The sequence below is a fragment of the Aythya fuligula genome, chromosome 6, assembly GCF_009819795.1.
Source record: "Aythya fuligula isolate bAytFul2 chromosome 6, bAytFul2.pri, whole genome shotgun sequence".
Taxonomy (NCBI): Eukaryota; Metazoa; Chordata; class Aves; order Anseriformes; family Anatidae; genus Aythya; species Aythya fuligula.
In genome coordinates, this window is record NC_045564.1 from 23,438,101 (window position 1) to 23,459,120 (window position 21,020).

The following is a 21,020-nucleotide window of genomic DNA, read 5'->3' on the forward strand; positions in this document are numbered from 1 at the left end:
TAATTTTGCCGTGCTGCAGCTATGATGATGGAGCAGTTTTTCCTCCTGGTTGTCCCTCGGCACTTCGCAACCCTGCCTGTTGTCAGATGCTCCCTGTGGGAGGCTGGTTAACTTCACGGACAGCTGCCGTATGTGGCTGGGAGTAAGAAAGATGAAGCTAGCCCTTCCGGAGAGGCAGCCCTTGTGCTCCTTGTGGGCAGAGGTGTCATTGGTGCCGGGCGTTTTGCCCTGCAGGTTATCTGGCTGGCACAGGCCTCAGCGCTTTGATCAGTGCAATCGATGAGGAGAGGCTCTGTCAGGGAAGATGGAGTGAGGAACTGGCAGCAGCCCAAGACGGAGACCGATCTTTCTTCTCTCCCCCTAAGACTGCAATCTCTGAGCCAGCCAGCTTTGTAACCTCGTCCTAATGCCAGGGATCCTGCTTATGCTGGTATGGACACAATTTTGGCTCTGCTTGTGGGCCGGGTGGGTTGTTTTGAAGCCCACCTTTGCTAAGCTGCAAGAAATTGCATTGAAATCACTTGCACATTTTTTCTCAGCCACAATTTCTTGAAATCCAAGCAAGACACATTAATGAATTTGAGGTAAAGAAGTCACTGCATTAGAGTGCAAGAGCACTGAAAGCAACCAAGGATCCTTGGCACCTCAAAGAGGGCTGAGTCAGTGTTATAAGGTCCTCCAGTTTCGATTTGCAGGTGTGCAGTAAGGTTTTCTTAAAGTTGGCCTCTGGGAAAAAGAAACTGCAGGGAAGTCTCCTCTTATATTTAAAAGAGGAAAAGAGTTTCCTGCCTACATGGTCTCAAAAGTAATTGAAATGTACACGAAAGCTTAGGAAACTATAAGAAGGATATTTTTCATTAGCAATAGTTCGTGCTCCTTCTTTTCCTGCACCGTCTGGAAACTGGCAGAGCCAACGTTTGGAGCAATTCCAAAGAGGAAATGTATTTGCTAAGAAAATGTATATTTTCCAATGTTTATGAGGGAGGAGGTTGAAGTATAGTTTTTGCATGCCTTCTAGGAAACTGTTTGCAGATTAACTCTCTGCCTTCCGAGGGCAATGCAGCCCCTTCTCCAAGCGCCCTGCCGCGGGTGCATTTTTCCTTGGCACAGCCGGGCGCGTGGCTGCTAACGGGTCGTGCCTCTGCTTCTGTGTTTGCAGGAGAAGGCCATCTCCAAAGGAGCAGATCGTTGTGACACCGGCCTTTGCGACAGTTGGCATGGAGACCACGCAGCTCACCGAGGAGAACGCAGACTTTGCCTCTCGAGACCGCTATCACCAGTCCTCCCTTATCAGCAGAGAAGAGTTTGTGAATCAGTTTCAGTAAAGGGGGAGGACAGAAAAAATACCGAGTTGTCGCTTCTGAAAGGGCTGATAAGTGCTAGCCCCTGCCACAGGGCCTTGTGAAATACTTGAATGTATATGGAAAGGATGTGAATAGTTATTTACATATTCAAGGCTTGTTTGTTTATGCAAACTACAGCATGCCCAGGTTTCAAACCGTATCCAAAAGGGAGGGGGATAAAACCAACACGCAAATGAAAGGGCCGATCCAGTGAAGTGATGAGTTACTGAGAATGATATAATCCTTTAAAAAAATCAATTATAAGCACTACTGAGCTCTGAAAACTGCTGCTGCTGTAAGAGCTAACAACACCCGATTTCAGATGTCCTCTGGGGGAGCAGGGCAGCAGTGTGCATTGTATTTGCAAGCAGTGACCTCAGATGCAGGAGCCGAGTGCCCGGTCCCAGCTGTGCCACCGATGGATGCGACCTTCCAGGTCAATTCACTTCTCCTCCCGGCGTGAATTTGCCTGCTTGTGATACAGCAATTTTCTACCTCAGTGTTTCAATTACCAAGGTCTTAGAAAGTACTTTAAGGCATTAGACAATAGGCCAGAACCAGTGGCAAGTGCAAGAGGATTATGAAATATATTCGTAACTGGAATCGAACCTGCGCGTTTCTATGCAGTAATGCAGTATAATGAACTCTTCTCTACTGTGAAACCACGAAGTGATGCCTTAGCATCTTTTCATAGTGGCTTCCCACATCCTTTCTGAAACAAGAACCAAGACGTAAAATCAAAGCTATCTCCAAATACAGCATCTCTTGGATAAAAGGAGAGATGATTCAGAAGTGCCTTAACAAAATGCATTTTGCTAATTCTGCTTCAAGCTCATCCTGTGCTGAGCTTTATAGATGTATGCACCTAAGTAAGAGGGGGAAATCGCTGCCTCTCCCTTCCTGTAATCTCTGATCATTTCAGCCATTAAATTATTTATTTCTTCTGTGCAATAAAAAACTTGAGACAGCAGAAATGCCTCTCTGTGCTAGCTGTGGGCGTGTTCAGTGCCTCTGAGCACCGGGGCTGTTCAGGGCTGTGCCCCAATGTTGGGCACCCTCTGTCCCACCACGTGGTCTGATCTGCTGTGGCTTTGGCTCTCCAGGTTTCTTAGAAGGACCAAGGGAGACTTTCAGCTGACATGAGAAAGAGAGCAATTCTGCAACGCTGCAGAAAGCATATTCATTTTCCTAGGTTGCAGGTATTTCATTAAATATCTGTAACCTTGTCTTTACTATGTCAATAGAAGCAAGCAGAAAACAGGGGCCAATGCTGAACTACCTCATATCATTCTCTGTTGGGAGTTGTCCTGTCAGGATTTCTTGCTGTCGTTTTGTGTTGGATTTCCAAATGGTGTGGATCTGCTGTTTGGATGTGCTGAAGCTTCCCCCAGGTCCTCTGGGGCCACCTGCGTGCTCAGGAGGGCCCTTCCTGTGCTCACAGCATCAGGACACATCTTGCAGTGCTGAATTAAGAGGAAAAAATGAATAGCAAAGGCACAGGGCTGAGTTTGGGGATGTCTGTGCTGGTACACGGTAGGCAGAATTACACGGATTCTTCTCTGAAGACAAATCTGAGAAACTTTGCTGGTGCTTTGCTCTTATCAGTTCAAAGCGTGGCAAGATAACAGTCAATTTTTATTGTCAGCTATTAAGATCAAATTAACTTATCTTTGACCTTGGCAGTTGCTGCTGTTGTGCAAGCTTTTAGACTCTGCTTGGAGCTGATCCACCTCTCTGACAAGCCGCATGGTGCTGTGCTGTCTCCTGCTAGAGTTTGATACACGACCGCAGCACCAGGGCTGTGAGCCCTCAGGTTTCAAAGAGAGCCCCTGTGTGAGCACTGTGGGGTGCCTGCCCTCCCCAGCATGAGCTTTCCCAGCCCTGCAGCCTCAGGAGCACAGCTTAAACTCAAGGAAACCCCAGAGCCCAGCATGAAGTGATTAATGAGTGGAAATCCCTGTGTTAACCTCGTTAGCTCCCACACAATTTAGTTCCCTTCTTAAAGCCAGGCAGCACTCAGGGGATCCTGGGGAGGGAAGAGAGCAGGTACTGTGCTCACCAGACCCCACAGGGGAGCCATGCTTCCTGCTCTTCCCCAAAACCAGCAATACAAACAGCTCCTCCCTTTGACTACCAGGATTTTGGCCAGCTCTCTCAGGACAGTGCTCACAGCTTTGCTTGTGGCCACAGCCCTGTGAGTGCTCCAGGTACAGCAAAACACCTTTTGCCTGGGTTTTCTGGGCTTTGGGCTCCACGTGCTGCTTCTGGAGAAGCTTTCCCCAAAGCATCCACCCCTCCTGGCATCACCAGCACGGCAGGTACCAGATCCTGCACTGTGATGTAAGGCTGGCATTTGGTCTTTTCCTCCCATCAGGCCTGCAAGAGGAGTGTATCGTGTGGGGCTGGTTTCCTCACCACCGCTGTGTGTTGTAAGTAGAGCAACTTTCCTTTTCAGTGCTCAAGAAGGGGTGTGCTCATCTTTCTCAGGGCATTACCTTTGATGTAGTTAACAGTGACGGTGGAGGGAAGGCTTGTTTCAGGAGCCACCACCTCCGAAGGGATGGGGACAATGGTGTTAGGAGCAGTCTGACCTACTTCCTCATGCATCCTGTGCTTTTGAAAAGCCAATGCCAGTCAAAAATCAAGCCTGTGCTTTATTTTCTTTCCAACCACTGACTTAATCCTGACAAGGCCTGTGGTTTGGGGTACCCTAATCAACCTCAGAGCAACTGTATTTGAAGTTTCTGGCTGCCCCCCCCTTCTGTAACCCCACAGACTCATCCACTTCTGAGGCTGGATGAGTTCAGACCCCACTGGCATGCAGGTCTTTGTGTATCAAGGAAGCTTCTCTAGGAAGAGAGGAAGACTAATAGCATTGCAGATCATCGGGGTGCATTGTCAAAAACGTCTGTAGCTTTTGTAGCACTCTAAAAATGCATGAAATTAGGGATAGCAATTTGTCAGCTTAACATTTAGTGGTTGAAGGGAAGTAATGTGGGTGACGATTCCTGCTGTGAGTGGGAAGTGTTCCTTCTGCCCACCTGGGAGCCAAACTGTGGCTCTGGCTGCTGCAGCTTTAGTGAACACTCAGCATCCCTGAAGGTCAGCTTGGGGCCCAGCACTGAGCCTTATCTGTCCACTACAAGTTGCTTTTTGGTTAACGTCCTTATGAAAAGACCCTTCTATCTTTTTAGCCATGTGAGCTTTGTCATCATCTACAATCTGCTTTCCTTGGAGTTCATGGAATTGTTTTTAAGAAATTAGGATGTTTAGCAATGGGGCAGGGAAGGAGAACATTTGTTTTTGAGAGATATGTGGATGTAAAAGGGCTTTTTTTTTTTTTTTTTTTTTTTTTTTTAAGGCTTCAACTGTAGGTTGCTAGATCGAGTTTTGACAGGTTCATTTGCAGAAGATATAAGCACAGACGGTAGGATAAATATTTTATTATTTGCCTTGCAGTCTCGCCGAGAAACTCATGCTGTGTTTGTGATGCCACAACATTAACAAGTGTCCAGAAATCAGAATCTTCTGCCTCAAAACACTTACAACACAAATAAGATTGAGAACGGGCAGGAGGAAAGCCAAGTTTCACTGTGATATCAGCGTTAAATGACAGCTCCTTGGTATAAGTTGCCATCACCCCCCCCAGGTCTGTCTGTGTTCCCCCATCAGGAGTCTGCTCAGGGAGAGCCAAACCCCTTAAATCCAGAGCTTAACCCATATCCATATTTCTTTTTTCTCCCCTCGTGGCTCTCTCTTGTCAGCTTTGGGTTTCCTTGGATGTTCTTTGTTGTGTATGTTGGCCAAAAAGCCTCACAGCTAGGGTGGTCGCTTGTTCCTAGCAGGTAACAGCGATCACAGAAGCAGCATGACAAAATGTGCTGAATAAAGGACGATTCTGTGTGTGGGCTAATGCAGGAACAGGCTCCCTGCGAGAGTGAGGCGGTGTGTTCTCACCCCTGCCTTTCTGGTTCACTTTCTGGTTCAGGCAGGCACGGTTTTGTGCGGCATCGTACCCCCACCTGCAAGGCTGGACGAGATGTGCTGAATCACAGCAGCCAGCCTAGGGTAGTCATTTAAATCAGAGGGAAAATGAGGTTATTTGAATTATTGCCTTTGTCTGGTGAATTCTAGAAAGGGCAATTACTGCAATAAACGAGAGAAAATTAAAAGATTATAGTCAACCTATAAATCTGGTAACTCCATATAAAACAGGAATGCAGTGAACTTACATTCCTGATTTCACAGTGCTGAGACCCAGATCTGGTGTAATGGCATTTAAACCCAAGACAAGGCGAGACCTCTGGGTAAAACAGCCCGAAAAGCTGTGGATGAGAGGCTCTGGCAGCCAACTGCGGGCTGGAAACACAGAGCCCTAAAGCTGTGGGGTGCAACAGAGGCTCCTTCCCCTTCTGCCCCTCGTGGCTTTGGGATTTGGCCGGATTTGAGAGGTTTGTGGGCAGAAGCCTTGGGGCCACTCGGCAGAGCCCGGTGGTACGGGGTGCACCTGTAGCTTTATGGGATCCAAATGCTGCTCGTGAACCTTGGCAGCAGCAGCAGCAGCTTCTTGGATCGCGGCGGTGCTGCTGTGCAGGGCTGTTGGAAGGGCTGGGTTGTTCTTGATGCGCTCCAAACCAGAGCTGGCTGAAAAGGGTCCTGAAAGAAATAAATCAGAGGTTTAGAGTTGCTTCTTACCAGATAGATTGAAATGGCTGATTTTTTTTTTTTCTTCTTTTCCAGAAAATGTTGGGTTTATTTCCAACAACGGGATTCAAAAGGCAACATTTTGTATCCAGTGGCTTTATTTTGTTGTGCATTTTTCTGTGAGGGATGAAAAGAGAGCACAAGACCCGTATCCATCCTGACCTCCAAATGTCAAGGATCTGGAATGAGCTGCTTCCAAGGGAGGTACGAGGCAGGCATTTCTTGTAAAAATAAATCAATCAAGCACCACTATCCCCAGAATTTCAAGAAAAATGTTTAGGTGCTAAGTGCTTTTTGGATGATTGGGATCCATTAATGGATGGCTTACAGCATCGAGAAGAGACGGCGAAGGTAATTAATTGCTTGGTTAGGAACTATCTGTCCACTTCGGAAACTCAGGACTTTTAATAACAAATTCCAGGAGTAGAAAATATTCACTTTGTACCTTAATTCATCATCAGCTTAAAACTTGTCTGAGGTTTATGAGCCTGATCCAAGTTTTAGACAGATCTGGGCTGCGTTTCAAGCGAGCTGCAGGAGTTTCATGATGTTGGCTGGGGCTGTGAAGGGTTCCTATAGAACTGACGAGAAGTGACCAGTGAGTGTAATCCTTACGAGGTGTTACGGAGATGCCTCTTCTGTAGAAACTCCCGTGTTTTTAGTGATTTCAGGCTGAAACAATGCAGAAACTGGTAAATTGGGCTGTGTGCCTCCAGCCCCTCAGACTGGAACGTGGAAATCAAGGTGAAACAAAAACAAACTGTTTTTCCTCCCCCAGAGCAGGGTGATAGGTGGGATTCAATTAATCAGCATTTACTATCATGTTTTATATAAATCATGTTTTATATAGTAATGTTAGAGGCTTCCTGTGTTGCTGTTATTCTTTTTAAACTCTTTTTTGAGTTGAATGTGCTGCTTTTGGATGGAAGCATTGAATGTATTTATACATAATTTGGGGAGACTTTTAGGTCACAGCCTCTTTCAGGAGGCATTGTTTGACATCGGGGTTTGCTTGGTCCTTCTTGGGAAATGAATTCCATGCATTTAAATCTCCCATTACTAGGGAGCAGGATGCGGCCCTGCCACGAGTGCTGGTGCCATGTACAGTGCCACGGGGACGCACAGCTCGTGGCCACGCGGGGAGAAGTGAACTGGAGCTCACTTGGTGAGCTGGACCTCAAAGATAGCAGAATTTGTTGTGAGTTGACTTCTTCAGTGTTAGGGTGTTCCTCACTGAAGCGGCAAAGGTAGGACTGAAGTGAGGTGGCAGGAAAAGGCGGTAGCCTGGCATTTAGAGCCACGAGGCCTTGGCAAATGGGGCAGCTGGTGGGGGAAGGGATCGCGCTTGGAAAATACAAAACAGCCTGGACATCGGCGCTTCCTTTCCAGGTGCCTGTGAATAACACACTGTTTGTGACTGGAGCCATGACAGAGCGGGGATAGCTTTTTCTGTATGGTAAATACTCAGTTAATGGTACCAGCTCCCATCACGGTGCTTTTTTCGCAGCCTTGGGTGTTGTAGGAGCAGCAGGGCATGGCGGGGGCCCTGCTGTGCACCACCGGGACACCAGGAGGTGGGGACACTCGATACCAACCCCGTCTTCCTCAAGGTTGTTCTTTCAGTGACGTTTATTTTGCATTTACGCGCGGCTGATTTTGTTCTCAACGTGCCTGTTGAGTAAAACAGTAGGAAGAATTTATGGAGACTTGTTGGAAGAGCAGTCGATCCCGCGCTTCCTGCTTGCTGGATTTACAGCTTCGGAGGATGCGGAGTGCTTGTTGTCATAGGAGTTGGTGGCGGGGAGTCATGCACTTCATGCGAAAGGATATCCCCCAGCTATTTGAGCTGCTGCTCTGCATTCCCTGGGCCTTCTCCCAAAGTAGCAAGCTACTTTACAGCTCCTCACACCCGCTTTAACTCTTGATGGCACATTGCTTCGCTGAATGTGGGTATCTCCATCATATTGAGGAGGAAGCCTTTTTTTTAGGCGACCTGTTCTGTAAGGTGTGGGTGAATCCCTTGGCGTAGGCTGGAGGACCCCAAGGATGTCCTGTGCAGACCATGCAGCTTGGTGGCCGCTGCCTGCAGCTTCTGGGTCGCTCAGGTGGCCCCAGCTGCCAGGGCTGGGGTGTTGCCTCGTGTAATGAGAAGCGGGGTTGCGATGTGCTGGTTCATTTCAGGGAAAATCATAATAACGGGATGCCAAATCCCCGTGTCCGGGACTAACTGGACAAGCCCCTGTCATTCCTGTACTTGTGTGGGCTCATCAGTGCCACCTTTTGGGTGGAAAGAGGCCTTCAGGAGAGTTTGTGTTTGGTAGCTGGCTACTGGCTTCTCTTTTGGTGAAGGGAGAAAGAGTGAGTAGGGGCTACAGACCACGTCAGTGTTTGGTACTGGATTCGGTGGGTTGTCGCTTGCCAGCTGTGTTCAAAACACCATTTTCTGCTTGGCTGGGGAAAATTCAGCCTGAACCTGAAATAAACAGCTCAGGGAGGGGAAAGCAAAGGGCGTGCAAGCATCCCAGGGGGGAGAGGCTGTCGAGGACGGGGTGCTGCTGGTGTGGGGATGGAGGGCTCGCTGGGGACACTGCGACCAGGCTCCTTGGGGCTGCCAGCAGCCAGGGCCGAGCCCGAGCCCCAGCTCGGCGCTGTGTGCTCTCGCTGAACCAGGAGCGCGGGGCGAGGAAGGGGAATTTCAGAACAATAAAGGGAAATCCTTTGCCTCCCGTGCAGCCCAGCCTGGGAACTCACCCCCGCAAGAAGCTGCAGCCGCAAAAAGCCGCTGCTGGCACGGTGAAGCCAGCAGCGGGTTCGCTTTATAACCAATAAAAGCTTTCAAAGTTACTTGGCAGGGGCTCGAAGGAGCAGCCGGGAGGGGGCTGGAGCCTGGGGGCTGCCCGACGCCCCCCGTGCTCGGCTCGGAGCCGCTCCGGCGGTGCCCCCCGGGGGACTCGGGCATCGCCCCCCCAGCCGCTGCCGGGTGCCCGGGGGAGGCCAGGCCGGGGTCAAAGCAGCGCAGGAGCGGGGCCGGCCCGGGGGAGGGATGCGGGGGGGGCCGTGCCGAGCCGTGCCGAGCCGTGCGGGGCCGCGCCGGGTGATGTCAGGCTCGAGGAGGAGCCTCGGCCGCCTGCCCTTTTACTTTCGGCCGCCGGCACTTGGCCGCAAGCTGCCGCCGCCGCTGGCCGACCCCCCCCTACCCCCCCACCCCCGGCGCTATGGGCACCCCCACACCGGCCTGGCCTCGTCCCCCGGCGGGCATGTGAGCCCCCCTTCGTCCTCCTCCTCCTCCTCTTCCTCCCCGTCCCGTCCCCAGCGCCATGCCGGCAGCCTGCACCCTGCTGGTGCTGCTGGGGCTGGGGCTGGCCCCGCCGGCCGGGTCGCTGCCCCTCGCACCCCCTCCTCCCCGGCGCCTTCCTCCTCCTCCTCCTCCTCCTCCTCCTCTTCCATCGCCCCGCAGCCGCCTCGGCCGCCCCTGCTCGCCGCCCGCCGCGGGACACGCCAGCCGCCCCGGTGAGTGGGGTCGGGATGGGGACGGGGGGACACGCTGGTGGATAAAGCCGGGGGGCTTTATCCGAGCCCCCTGCCCCGCTCCCTGGGGCTTCCCGGAGCCCCCCGGGTGCTGGGATCCTTCCAGAGGTGAAGGGAGCCGGGGGGGAAGCAGCGAACAGGACGTGGGTGCACGGGTGGGCAGCGAGTCCACGCCACGCATGGGACAGGTGCGTCGGGGTGTCTCCGTGTCACCCCAACCCAGCACATCAGTCACCTGCAAAGTCACGGCTTTCCTCGCCTGCCACATCTGTGACCGGGAGCGGGGGCTGGCGTGGTGCTTTGCCGGTGATGCCGGGGCTGGTTTCAGCACAGGGAGTGGGTGGGCTGGGTTTTTGGTAGGAAACGCAGAGCTCGCTTCATCCCCTTGTGATGGGGTTTACCCAGGTGCCAAGAAGAGACAGGGCTCACAGGATGAGTAAGTCCTGATGCGCTGGGGGAGTTGGTGCTGGGCGGCTGCAAGTGGGCTAAGGAGCTCCAGCACGTCAACACAGACCTGTGTGGGTTTTGGGTCCGGACGGCTGATCACCTGCCTGGGATGGAGCGCTGAGTTTTGGCTTAGTTCCTGATGTGAGGAGAGTACCATGCTGTGCCACGCAGGGGTCAGTTTATAAAACCCAAGTTGTGAAACTTCAGGAAATGTGGTGAAACTGCATTTGTAATGTTTTGGTTGTCTTTGGGTACCCAAAGCGTGCCTTTGTAGGATGTGCCCATGCTATACAAGGTGTTTGGCTGGGGATCCTGGCTGGGATGTGCCCTGCAGTGCATGAAAGCTGCTAACAGTGTTTGTGAGAGCAGCCTGGTGACCAGGATACCGCGCTGAAATTAGGGAGATTTGGGTCCCTTCCCGGCCCAGCTACAGAGCTCTCGGTGCCACTTCAAGTCAATTCTCCCTCCAGAAGGGGTGAAAATAACACTGCCTTTCCTGCTGTGCGCCTCGCGGAGATAAAATCTGCAACTGCCTGCAAAGTTCTCAGCTGTTATTTGACGAGAGCCTTTGCAGAACCCTTGCCGGATAGAAAAAAAAAAATAATATTCAATTTCACCTCAGATTCCTATCTGGCATCTTTTCCTGTGACCTTGATGGCTCCTGAGAGTCGGCGGAGGAATGCGTTTCCTTTGTTCGAGCCTGAAAAGCCCGAGCTGGCTGTCCTCGTGCTGCAAAACCCTGGGTCTGGCCAGGGGCGTGGGGTTCTGCAGTTAGCTCTGTGCTGCCGGCAGCTACAGGTGCTCGTGAATCACGTCAGCCCCGAGCCAGGAGCGGTGATAAATAGCACAGTAGTAGCTCGATCTAGAGCAAATGGCATAATAAATTACGGGGTGTCCCGACAGCTGCAATTCACTCGCTGTTAGCTACAGCTCTAGGCTTGTGTCAGTCAAGGGAAGCGGTGCGGTGGGACGGGATCTCCTGAACCGCTTTCAGGCCAACCTGCAGAAAGCCCCGTCGTCTGTCTCGTGGGCTCTTGCACCGCTCTGAGGGGTTCTTTGAAAATGTTTGTTTGAAGTGGGGAGCGTTTCTTGTGAACCCGTCGCCCCGCCGCTACATGGAAACGCAGATTACATCTTGGGTGGCTTCGAGACAGCTCTGAGGTTAGGAGGCAGCGGCCCTTCATCAGCGAGCTGGTAGCAACGTGGGTACAAGTGGGCTTGGGGAGCCCGGCTGCCCTCCCTGGCCTGCTTGTGCCTCCATACCCGGGGAGCAGGAAGGTTGGGGAAAGGAAGTGTTGGTGTCAAAGCCTGTGGTGGGATTTTCCCTGGCAGCTGCTTTGCATCTGAGACAGGCAACCCAATGGGCACCGGCAAGCTGGGGCGTATGTGGGCTCAGTCATGAGCTCTGTCTCCAGCTGGTCTCGTTATTGCAGGTTTCCCACCTGTAAAATGGGAATAACACACCTCTGTTTTCCGTTGCTCCATGGGATGCACGGCACGTGGTCACCTCTTTGGCAAACGCTGCTGCTCCTGCTGCGCCCTGCAGAGGCCGTCACAGTGGTGCTGTGGGGAGGGCAGAGGTGGCACTGAGCCCTTGATGAGGTCCCTGTGGACGAGGTCTCTGGCTCTGTGAATCCTCCCCCTGCTCCTACAATGTCCCTTTTCTCACCACACCTCCCCACAGCCCTCTGTCAGCACCGGTGCCCCGTGGGGACGCCAGTCGTGCGGCTGCCCTGATAACTCAATCTGCTGTTCTGCCATCTGTGCCTGCCCTCCTGTCCTTTCTCCCTCCTTCCCCTGCCAGCTGCTGCCTTTCCTTGCAGCTTCCCCGGTGTGAGGCCGGGAAATGAGGTAGGAGATCACCCAAGAAGGAACCAACGTTGCCTGCAGCCCAGGAGAGCCAGGCTGGCTGTCAGGAGCCTCCTGCCCTGGCAGAGGGGCACTCGCTCATCTGTTCATTAACTCTCCTCCTCTGAAACTGTCTGTGGGTGGAAGAAGCAGATTTAGGAGCAAAGGAAGAGGTTCACGAGGATGCTTGTTCGCACAAAAGTGCTGTATTGCCTCCAAATCTGCCTCAGACTTTCCGGTACGTATCGGGTGGCTCTGCGGGGGCAGAAGCCCAGCTGTCCGTGTGGTCGTGCTGGTGCAGGATGCTGCTGGCGAGCTTCGGCACGATGTCAGGGGACAGCTGGTGGCACAGAAGGGATGCTGAATTTGTTTTGTGGGCCGAGAGGTCCCTGGGGTTGCATAGGTTCAGCTCTGCTCCTTTGGGGTACAGAATGAAGAGTGTAAAAGGAAAGAGGAAAAAAAAACAAGCCGTTTCAGAAAAGGAGGGGGAAAGGCGCGGTTGTGCTCGGCTCACCTGAAGTTTTCATTTCCCTGTAGCAAACTGCCAGAGCTGGTCCGTGTGTCTCATGAGCTCAGTGCTTCAGCAGCCATTCGCACATCTCTCTTCCCAAGCTGTGATCGCCACTTCAGACGGATAATTTAATTTGCTGTAATTATTTTGTGTGGCTGGGAAGCCAAGGGAGGCAGGCGGCTGCTGCAGCACCTTTGCTGGCTATGGCCAGCCCCACTGGGCAGCGGGTACCCTCCCCAGGGGATGAGATTTTCAGTGTCAAAAGTCTCTGCTGCTTTGTTTTAAGCAGCAGAGTTCCTAAAATCCTGGAAGTCCTCTGGAGCTTCTTTCCCCCGTTACAGGTCCCAGTTTTAGGGCTGGTAGTCAGAAATGTACCCTGGTAGGAAATGGAAATAAAAAAAGAGAAGCAGTGGTGGGTTGGCTGTACTGGCTGTGGGTCGCTCTGCCCCGCCAGCTGCCCACCCTGGCACCGAGCTGTCCTCCAGGCGAAAGCAGAGACTGATCCCAGGCAAAATAAAGAATTATTTCCACGGAAAGGTCAAAAATCTGCCTTCTTGCAACATGAAAATGCCATCCTGAAGCACAGCCAAATCCCGGCACCTGCTCTAGCATCTCTCTGCTGTCAGAGTGGTGCAAGGAAGCTTTAAGGGCGGTTTGGCTGTCCAGAGGGTCAGCAGGTGCTCCGAGCAAATGAAAGGTTGCTTGTTCAGTATATTCCCCTGGTAACGCCCGATAGATAATCCATAGTCTGCAGCTGGTGAGCAAGCTTGTCACGAGCCTCTAATACCCCAAACCCAGGCCCTGTTATTTACATTCGATTGAAGATGTAGGTCATACAATGTGTTTTTCTCTTTCCCGATCGGCTGAGCATAAAAGGCAGAATCCAATTTTCAGTGGAAATAGGCCTGATTACAAATTCAAATTTTTATTTCTCTGAGCACTTTTGCAACATTTGCATTGTAATTTGCTGTTTCCATAAATACCAGAGCTTCAATTGCTGAGATATTCAGCCAGAGCACATGCAAGTGGGCTGCGAGCACAGGCTCGGTGAAAGAATGAAGTCTGTAGGTGCACAGAAAGTGGTTTTGTTACATCTGGGCACCCGTCCCTCTCACCCTCTTCTGTATATGTGCAGCTGGGGTGTGCACACGACTGGCCCTACATTTTTAATGCCTGTGTGTTGTGCCACAGCATCCCGCTGCTGCAGCCAGGGGCACGGTTCCCTGACAGCTCTTCGATTATGCACTGAATTTGCAGTCATCCTTTCGGGCTGAAATCATTCGAGTCAGAGGACGAGGAGAAAACTTTCCCACCCAAAAGGGAAATGATGTTGCATTGCTGAGCGACCAGCCCAAGTAATAATATAATCTTAGAAAAATGCAGTTCCCTCGAGGAAAGGAAGCTCTGTAAACTTCAGCTCCTCCAAGCTGCCCGCGTTGCTGTTGCCTGTGTTAGAGCAGTGTCAAAGCTTGTCTGCCGGGGTGCTCGGGAGATCACGCAGCAAAGTGGGAACGAGAACCAGCTCCTGCTTGAAATGAGGATCTCTTAGGGTCAGGACTCTGTGAGGTTTCCAGTGCAGATTTCAGGATGCTGGGTCCTGTCCCTTCTTTGCTGTTAATCGCCTGTTTGTGCCAGCTGGGTGCTGTATGTGGTGGCAGCCACCCTGGTCCTGAAGAAGGAGCAGGGGTGGGACCAGCTGCAGGAAGGTGAAACACCTGCAGGGTTTCACTGATGGGGACGATGGGGTCAAAAGTATGCTTGTGTGGAGCTGGGGAGGGGGGGAAGGTGGTTTGTTCTTAGAGCTGTCTGTCTTTGGGCAAAGCCACACAAGGGAAAGGTGTGATAAATTGCTCAGATGAAGCTGTCTCATGAGCTTTGTCTTTTCAGAAGCCAGGATAAAATGCACAAGGAATAAGAAAGCCTTTTATTAAGTATCTGAAGTGCAGTAGGCAAACTGTCTCCCCCAGGCAAGGCTCGCTGTGGTGTCCCCAGTCCCACAAGGAATTCTTCATCGCCTGTCCCCCATGCAGGTGGGGCTCCTCGGGAGGTGTAGAACTGTACATAAATCTATGTCCCAACACCAAGTTGTTCGCTAACTGGTTTTGCAGGCAACCGGTTACTGGAGCATCGCCCCAGCTGCACTCAGCATCTCGGCTGTGGATGATGGGCTGCTGCCAAAAGTCCTGATCTGTGCTGAGTGCCTCGGAAGGTTTGGCTTTCTCTCCTGAAAGCTCCGACTCCTGGAGCTGTCGTTACAGGAGAATCGCTTAGAGGGGGAGAAAGGGAGCTGCTGGCTGTGGAGGTGGTAGAAAAAAACATGAAAACATGAGCTGCGAATCCAGGAGACAGACTAGAAGTGCAGGCTGGTTGTATTTAAAAGCAGCACAGGTGCAAAAGTGGTCTCTGGGGCATTTGAGAGGCAATTTTAGCCACTCCTGATGGTCATGCTGTGTGTGTGCACAAGCAGCTGGGCCACTGTGATGGTCTCACTCCGCTGGGAGAAGGGAAGGCCAGCAAAGAGTGTGCTGGTGCTGGAAGCACAGGGCCATGCCGCAGGAAAACTGGGAGTAAGCACAGCTGTTTTCTGCCCGGTGTTGTGGGCACCCTGTGGTGGCCTTGGCACTTTGACGTGAAGCTGAAAGGGCTTTTAAAGCTGCTTTTGTGAGGACAGCCACCTTGTTCACAATAGGACTGAGCCTGCCCTGCTGCCCTTCACCCTGATGCGGGTCTTTGGCTCCTGGGTCAGCGCTTGGATCCAGCTGGCCAAGGTAACTGTGGAGATGTTTGAGGAAAGCAAAAACCTAAACTCAAAAGATAATCACTGTTTGCACAGTGATTAGAATGGCAGCAAGCTTCTCACGGGTGAACTTTGGGAAAAATGCCCTTTTCTTTTCAACCTGAAGCTAATTTAGCTCAGGTGTGAAGTCAGCTGGGGAGTGATGCTACCTGCTGGGGTAGAAGTGCCCCTGGGTCCCAGGAAGGGTTCACTGGGCCAGGTTGGTGGCTGTCCTGGGGTCCCTGCATCTCCCAGAGGACATGGGGTAGTCGTGGTGATACCTCCAGAGCCAGCACATGCACCTTTGGGGCATTTTCCCCATCATTTTTCCTCATCATGTGGTGTCAGGGATTTGAGAGGCTGTAGCGGAGACCGGGCCTACCTCCTGCCTGTAGTAAGGTGCATATCATTTCCAGATCTGCTTCCCTGAGGTTCCCTCTGGGATGTCTGGACCATGGAAGAAACCCCATGCAGGGGCTTTGGAATTAATGGGCAGCCTCCTTTGGGCTAACAAAGGAGGGTTTCCTCTTGCTGCTGTGTTTTTGGTGGGATTCACTCGGGAGTTTCCATGTACCTCTTATTCCTAAAGCATCCTGCATGCTTGAAACCAAAACATCAAAGTAAAACCTTTTCAGGATGAACTTGCTCTTCACAAGTAAAGGGTCCCCCAGGTACAGGGCAGGGCTGTAAAATCACCCTGCAGTGGCTGTGCAGACAGGGGCCTGCGAAGTGCAGGATTTGCTCTCCAAGAGATTTTGGGCTTTGCTGCCACCCGTGCAGGCAGCTCCCTGGCACGGTGCTTGCTTAAAAGGCACCGGCTGGGGCAGCAGGAGGAATCTGGGCCTGCAGGGCACAATTACCCACGTCACCGCCTGCCGGGACGCTGCTGTTAACACCCTTCCTCTGGTGGAAAATCTCTTAAGCCCTGAGGACCGGTGTGAAACGTCACACTGTGGTGAGCATCGCCATGCTGGGGATGTGGCCGCAGAACCGATGGCAGCCTTGTGGCAGGGTGCTGCAGCCCAGCAGGGGAGGACAGCACTTTTTGGAGTATGGGTACATTGAGGGGAGGAGGCTGGGGCGGGTTGGAGCTTGGGTGTTTGAGAGGTTTGGGGTTTGGTTTCGGTTTTGAGCTCTCTGTAAAAAGCACAAGGCAGGGCTGAAAAGGAGCTGAAGGCATCTCCCCTTGCAGGATTGCCCCAAAAGATGTTTATCTAACATGTTTTCAAGGGGAAGGGTTTCACAGCGTCTCTGAATAGTGGTTCCACTGCACCTGTGCCATCCCAGGTAAGAAAACACTTTCTTATCAGGGAAACTGTAGCAGCCAGAAGTTAAACCTTCTGGGAGGAGCGGTACCAGGTACAAGTGCTGGCCGGGTTTGTCCCCGCACAACTCGTGAGATCTCTCGAGCTGACAAGCAGAGGTAGCTAAGCAGTGTCAGGAGGGAGCACAAAAGGGAGGAATGCAACCTTGTATGCTGGGCTAAGTCCTAGCACAGTGCTGTGAGTGTCCTTCCAGGAGGGGAAGCCTCAGCAAACAAACTGCGCATGATTTGCTTTCCTTGTGCGCCAGAATCAAGGGCCCCGATTGTGGAGCACAATCCTGCCCTTGTAACTCATCCTTTATCTCTGGGCTGGAGCTGGGCACAATTGTGTCTGTGTCTGCAGGACACGGAGCAGGGTTTCAGTAGCTGTGGCTCACAAAGACATTCTTAGAGAGCTCCTCACCCCTGGTACGGGCTTGGAAGAGCTCAAAGGAAAATACCTCTGAGAAGCTTTAGGCATTGAACATTCATCATTGCCTGCTTGGGATTCGGTTACAGGACTAAGATCTAAATGTTAATTCTTTTCGGGACGTTATCAGCTCTTTCAACAGATGCAGAATGGGGCTGCGGTATGAAAGCAGCAGCCAACCCTGCAGATAAAAGCCCTTTGAAGGGATGTTTCTTAGGGGGGAAACTTGATCAGAGAGTGCAGAGTAACTGCGAAGGTTTTATTCTGAGGGACTCTGGGTAGCTAAACCTAAGCCCATGGCAGTCCCTGCTCTGCAGGCACATACCAAGGCTGTGGATACAGCGCTGCTCCCCGACCCTGCCTTTCTCCATCACCTCCAGCATCCCACTGCACGGAGCCAAAACTGGGAGAATCCCATCCCTGTGGGAGGAACCAGTGGTGTCAGTGCGGAGTGGGAGCAGGGCTGGTGTCCGTGTGCCATGGGGAAGGACCTGGCTCATCCCCGGGAAGAAGGAGGTGCAGCACCATCCTGAGCTCTGCTATTGCTGCAGCCAGCGGCCGCTCGACATGGTGTCATCGAGGAAATGTGATCTAGATCATTGTCCTTTCATGGAGGGTGGGAGAAGGGAGGCAGGGGCCCTTATCTCGTCAGGGGATCCATTTCTCTTTAAGCTTTTAAATTTATTTATTTTTTCTTATTCACCCTTGGGGTGGTTCTGAGTTTTGCTAGCCCAGATGGAAGGGGAAGCCAGCGAGCCTTGTATCTGAGTGTCTCCAACACACATCCACCCTTGGTGGCCTTGGGATTTTCATCCCTCTTGTCCCTGCTACATCCTTTGGTTACTGAGCTCCCAGGTTGGCCATCTGCTCCCAAACCCATTCCTAGCCAGTGACCATAGAACTTGTCCCTCCCCTCGCAGTGAGATGCTGCTTAGAAAACCCCTTCAAAAGAATATAATTAGATACATCTTTGAAAGCACAATCCTTTTTAAACCCCAACGTGGGACCAAACCTTCGACCCTGGCTCAGTGGCACCCACTCCCCTTTCCTGGCAGAGCTGCACTGGTGCAGTTGGCACCCGCAGGAAGGGTTTCCTTGGCAGGGTGGTGGCTTTCCTGCTTGTTGTCCCTCCCGGCTGCGGGAAGCAGCTCTCAGAGCTCCCGCTTGTTTTGCTTCCAGGGTTTGACGTGGAAATACTGTGCTTTTTTTTTTTTTTTTTTTTTTTTTTTTTTTTTTTTTAAGATTGCCAAGCGATGCCTGTGGTCCCCAGGCTGCCACTGCCGTGTTCAGCTGCGGATGCTCCTTGTGGCTCTGTGCAGCACTGAGGGTGTCCAGCTGTCCAGCTGGAGGGCGCTGGGCTTTTCTGAGGAACTTCTGCCAGTGGCTTTGGTTCTTTTAGGTGGCATTTGTGCCACTTCTTCTATGGCTCTGAGTCAAACTGAGCTGCTTTTTTCTCCCCTGTGGGCCACAGCCCGTGACCCGGCTAAAGGTCTTACCCTCCTGCCCCCACAGGAGAAAACACAGCGTCCCAAACCAAGCAGTCCTCTTGGTATCCACACCAGCCCACAAATACCCGTAGCTTATTCTTTTTTTCCCCTGCAAGCTCTGTTTAAGCCTAAACCAAGGCACTGTGCTTATGTTGGGAATAAATAAGCTCCGTTCAGTGACTTCTGCTACACATGAGGTCAGGCAGAATGAGCTAATGCTCCCTCCTGGCCCTGAAATAAATTAAACGCTCAGAAAGCAAAATTTGGTCCTGCAACTTCTGAGCTGCTCTCGCCTTTTCTTTCAGAGGAGCAGGAGCCCCGGGACCACCTCGTGCCCACTTAAATGCACAAGGGCAGCTGCTGGGGGCTGGAGTGCTGCAGGAGGCTGCACAATGCGGGGTGATGCCCTCAGCAGCATTCAGAGGGTAATTAATCTCGCCGTACCAGCAGTGGGCTGGCTTCCCCTGAAATATTGTTCTGGTGAGCCCCATGTGAGATTTTTAACAATTGCAAAGCTTGCGGACAAACCCCTTGTTTCTATTATTTCCTTATTTGTGTGAGAAAGGGCCGGTTATAAATGAACTCGTGTGCTTATAAAAGCCAGCAGTGGCATTGTCCTGCTCTCCCAGGCCTCATTTTGTCCCCCCTTCGCCAGCACTGTACACGCTGGTGGAGCTGCCATAGCATTTTTTTTTTCATTTTTCCCCCCCTTTTTCTTTTTTCCTTTCTTTTTTGCAGCCAGGATGTTTTTTCTTGCCTTTTTATTGTTCCAGTGACCTAGCAACTCGGCTGCGGTGGAGCCCTGCCAGCAGACTTCCTCCCCGCGCCGTCTGACAGTCTCCAGCAGCACTGCCCTCGGATGGGAGCAGGAGTTACACCGAAAACAGCCTGGGTCCAGCACAGCTTGGCTCTGCCCTCGCCTGCGCTGGTGGCCCTGCTGCTGCCTTCCCGCCCGGGAAAGCTTTGAGGGGACCTTAAATCCCTGGAAAGAGGAGCGAGGAGTAGTGCGTGGGTGATTTTTCCTCTTGCACCGCTGCAGCAGAAAAGCCTGGAGGATTTTAAGAGGGAATTAGGTGTCTGCAAGCTGCCCGGTTCTTGCTCAGGGAATTTTTAGTGGAGTTTCTGCATGGATATGGGGTCTTGTGGGGAGTGCGGATAGTCACGAGACGGCTTATCACTATTCGAAGTGGGCTTGTATTTGAAAGTGTTTTCCAAAGGTTCAGCAGTAAAACAGGAGGTTTTTTTTTTTTTTTTTTTTTTTTTTTTTTTTTTTTTGTCAATTCAGTTGCCAAAAGCTGTACAAAAGGCAGACCTTGTGACCAGAGGCTTAAGTCACTGCTCTGAGCCCCAGGGTGGTGGGTTTCCAGAAATATGGGTCCATGGGATCCCAGGGACCTGGGCATTAAACCCAAATTGTCCAAGCAAGTTGAGCACAAAATGCAGGTTTTCTAGGCCTGAGCTGAGGCCTGGGAGGCTGTGCCTCCACAGAGCAGTGCTTCGGACACCAAAACTGAAAGGCTGGAAAGCACCGGGTAAGCAGGACAGCATCCTGTCCTTCCACGGCACAAGCTTTGTCCTTGGCCTTTGGAAGCGACCCCGGCTGGTGTGTGCTCTTCATTTCAGAGTACCTGCTCTTTGCTGCTTCAGGGTGCTGCTCTGAGAGCAATTATGGATTTTTTTCTTCTCTTACGTTATCTCAGGTCCCTGGACTTTGGGATCATGAACGTGGAGCAACTAAAACGGATAGGAAGTAAAAGCAGCCCTCGTCATCCTGTTGTGGTCCCACATAGCAGCCCCACAAGGACCACACCGCTGTCCCCAGCAACGGGGCAGCACAAGCAGACGGACACAGACAGACAGCCACTGAAATTCCAGCTGCTGCCACCCACGCCAGGGACCTCAAAACTCGCAGCCTGCAGGGCTGTGGCTGGTGTTAAGCCCCATCCCGAGCTGCTGTATTAAAGCATGGGTCACCTCTGGTGGCTGGATAAATCCTCCTCATCGTGGAGTGGAGAGGGAGCCGCGATGCCAGAGAAAAAATTAGAAAGAACTAGTAAAAAGGGTTAAGTGCATGTGGTTAAAAACCTCTTGCATTCTTCCCGTGCTTAGTGCACACGAGGGACCTGCTTGAAGCAATATTATCGGCGTGTTTACGCTGAGCTGACCAGTCTCGAGCACGAACGTTTCATTTTTTTTTTTTTAAGCTCCAGTTTTCCTCCTCCTCCCCCCCGCCTCGGGCTGCTCCTTTCAGGGCAAGAACAAGGAAGGAAATTGAAAATCCCAGCGCGCCCTGGACGGTCCAGATTTAGGGCTGCGGCTTTTGTTCACACAACCTCGCTTGGCTCCCAACCGGCCTCCGCCCTTCATCCCGACATCCGCAGCCGCGCTTCCCAACGCAGCGCCCGGGGGCCGGCAGCCACCGTGCCCCCCGCTGCCCTGCCTGCGGCTCTGCCCCTGCTCCTCCTCCTCCTCCCTCGAGTCCACAGCTTCGCCTCCGGCCAGCCGGGAGTTTTCTAAGTTTAGCTGACTTTTTCCCCACCCCGAGCCTGGGGTGATGCTGAGATGATGCAACCCCGCAGATGTGGGCTCCGCAGTTGTGGCTGCGCTGCCTCTTGGGGAGGCTGCTGTGTGCTCACGTCGCCC

General features: G+C 52.2%; 2 protein-coding genes across 3 annotated transcripts in view; both read left to right on the forward strand.

The window, feature by feature from the left end:
- The window catches only part of SLC12A8 (solute carrier family 12 member 8), a 49,158-nt gene extending 46,955 nt beyond the window's left edge, over window positions 1–2,203 (forward strand). Inside the window, exon 13 of the mRNA XM_032190041.1 lies at window positions 1,160–2,203. Within this exon, the coding sequence (XP_032045932.1) occupies window positions 1,160–1,325 (166 nt within the window). The 3' untranslated portion in view covers window positions 1,326–2,203. The remainder of the gene's footprint in view (window positions 1–1,159) is intronic.
- A 7,049-nt stretch (window positions 2,204–9,252) lies between these two features.
- LOC116490550 (protein HEG homolog 1-like) overlaps window positions 9,253–21,020 on the forward strand; it is a 43,645-nt gene continuing 31,877 nt past the window's right edge. For both annotated transcript variants that reach the window (XM_032189840.1, XM_032189841.1), the window contains exon 1: window positions 9,253–9,557. In XM_032189840.1, the coding sequence (XP_032045731.1) occupies window positions 9,365–9,557 (193 nt within the window). In that variant the 5' untranslated portion in view covers window positions 9,253–9,364. The remainder of the gene's footprint in view (window positions 9,558–21,020) is intronic.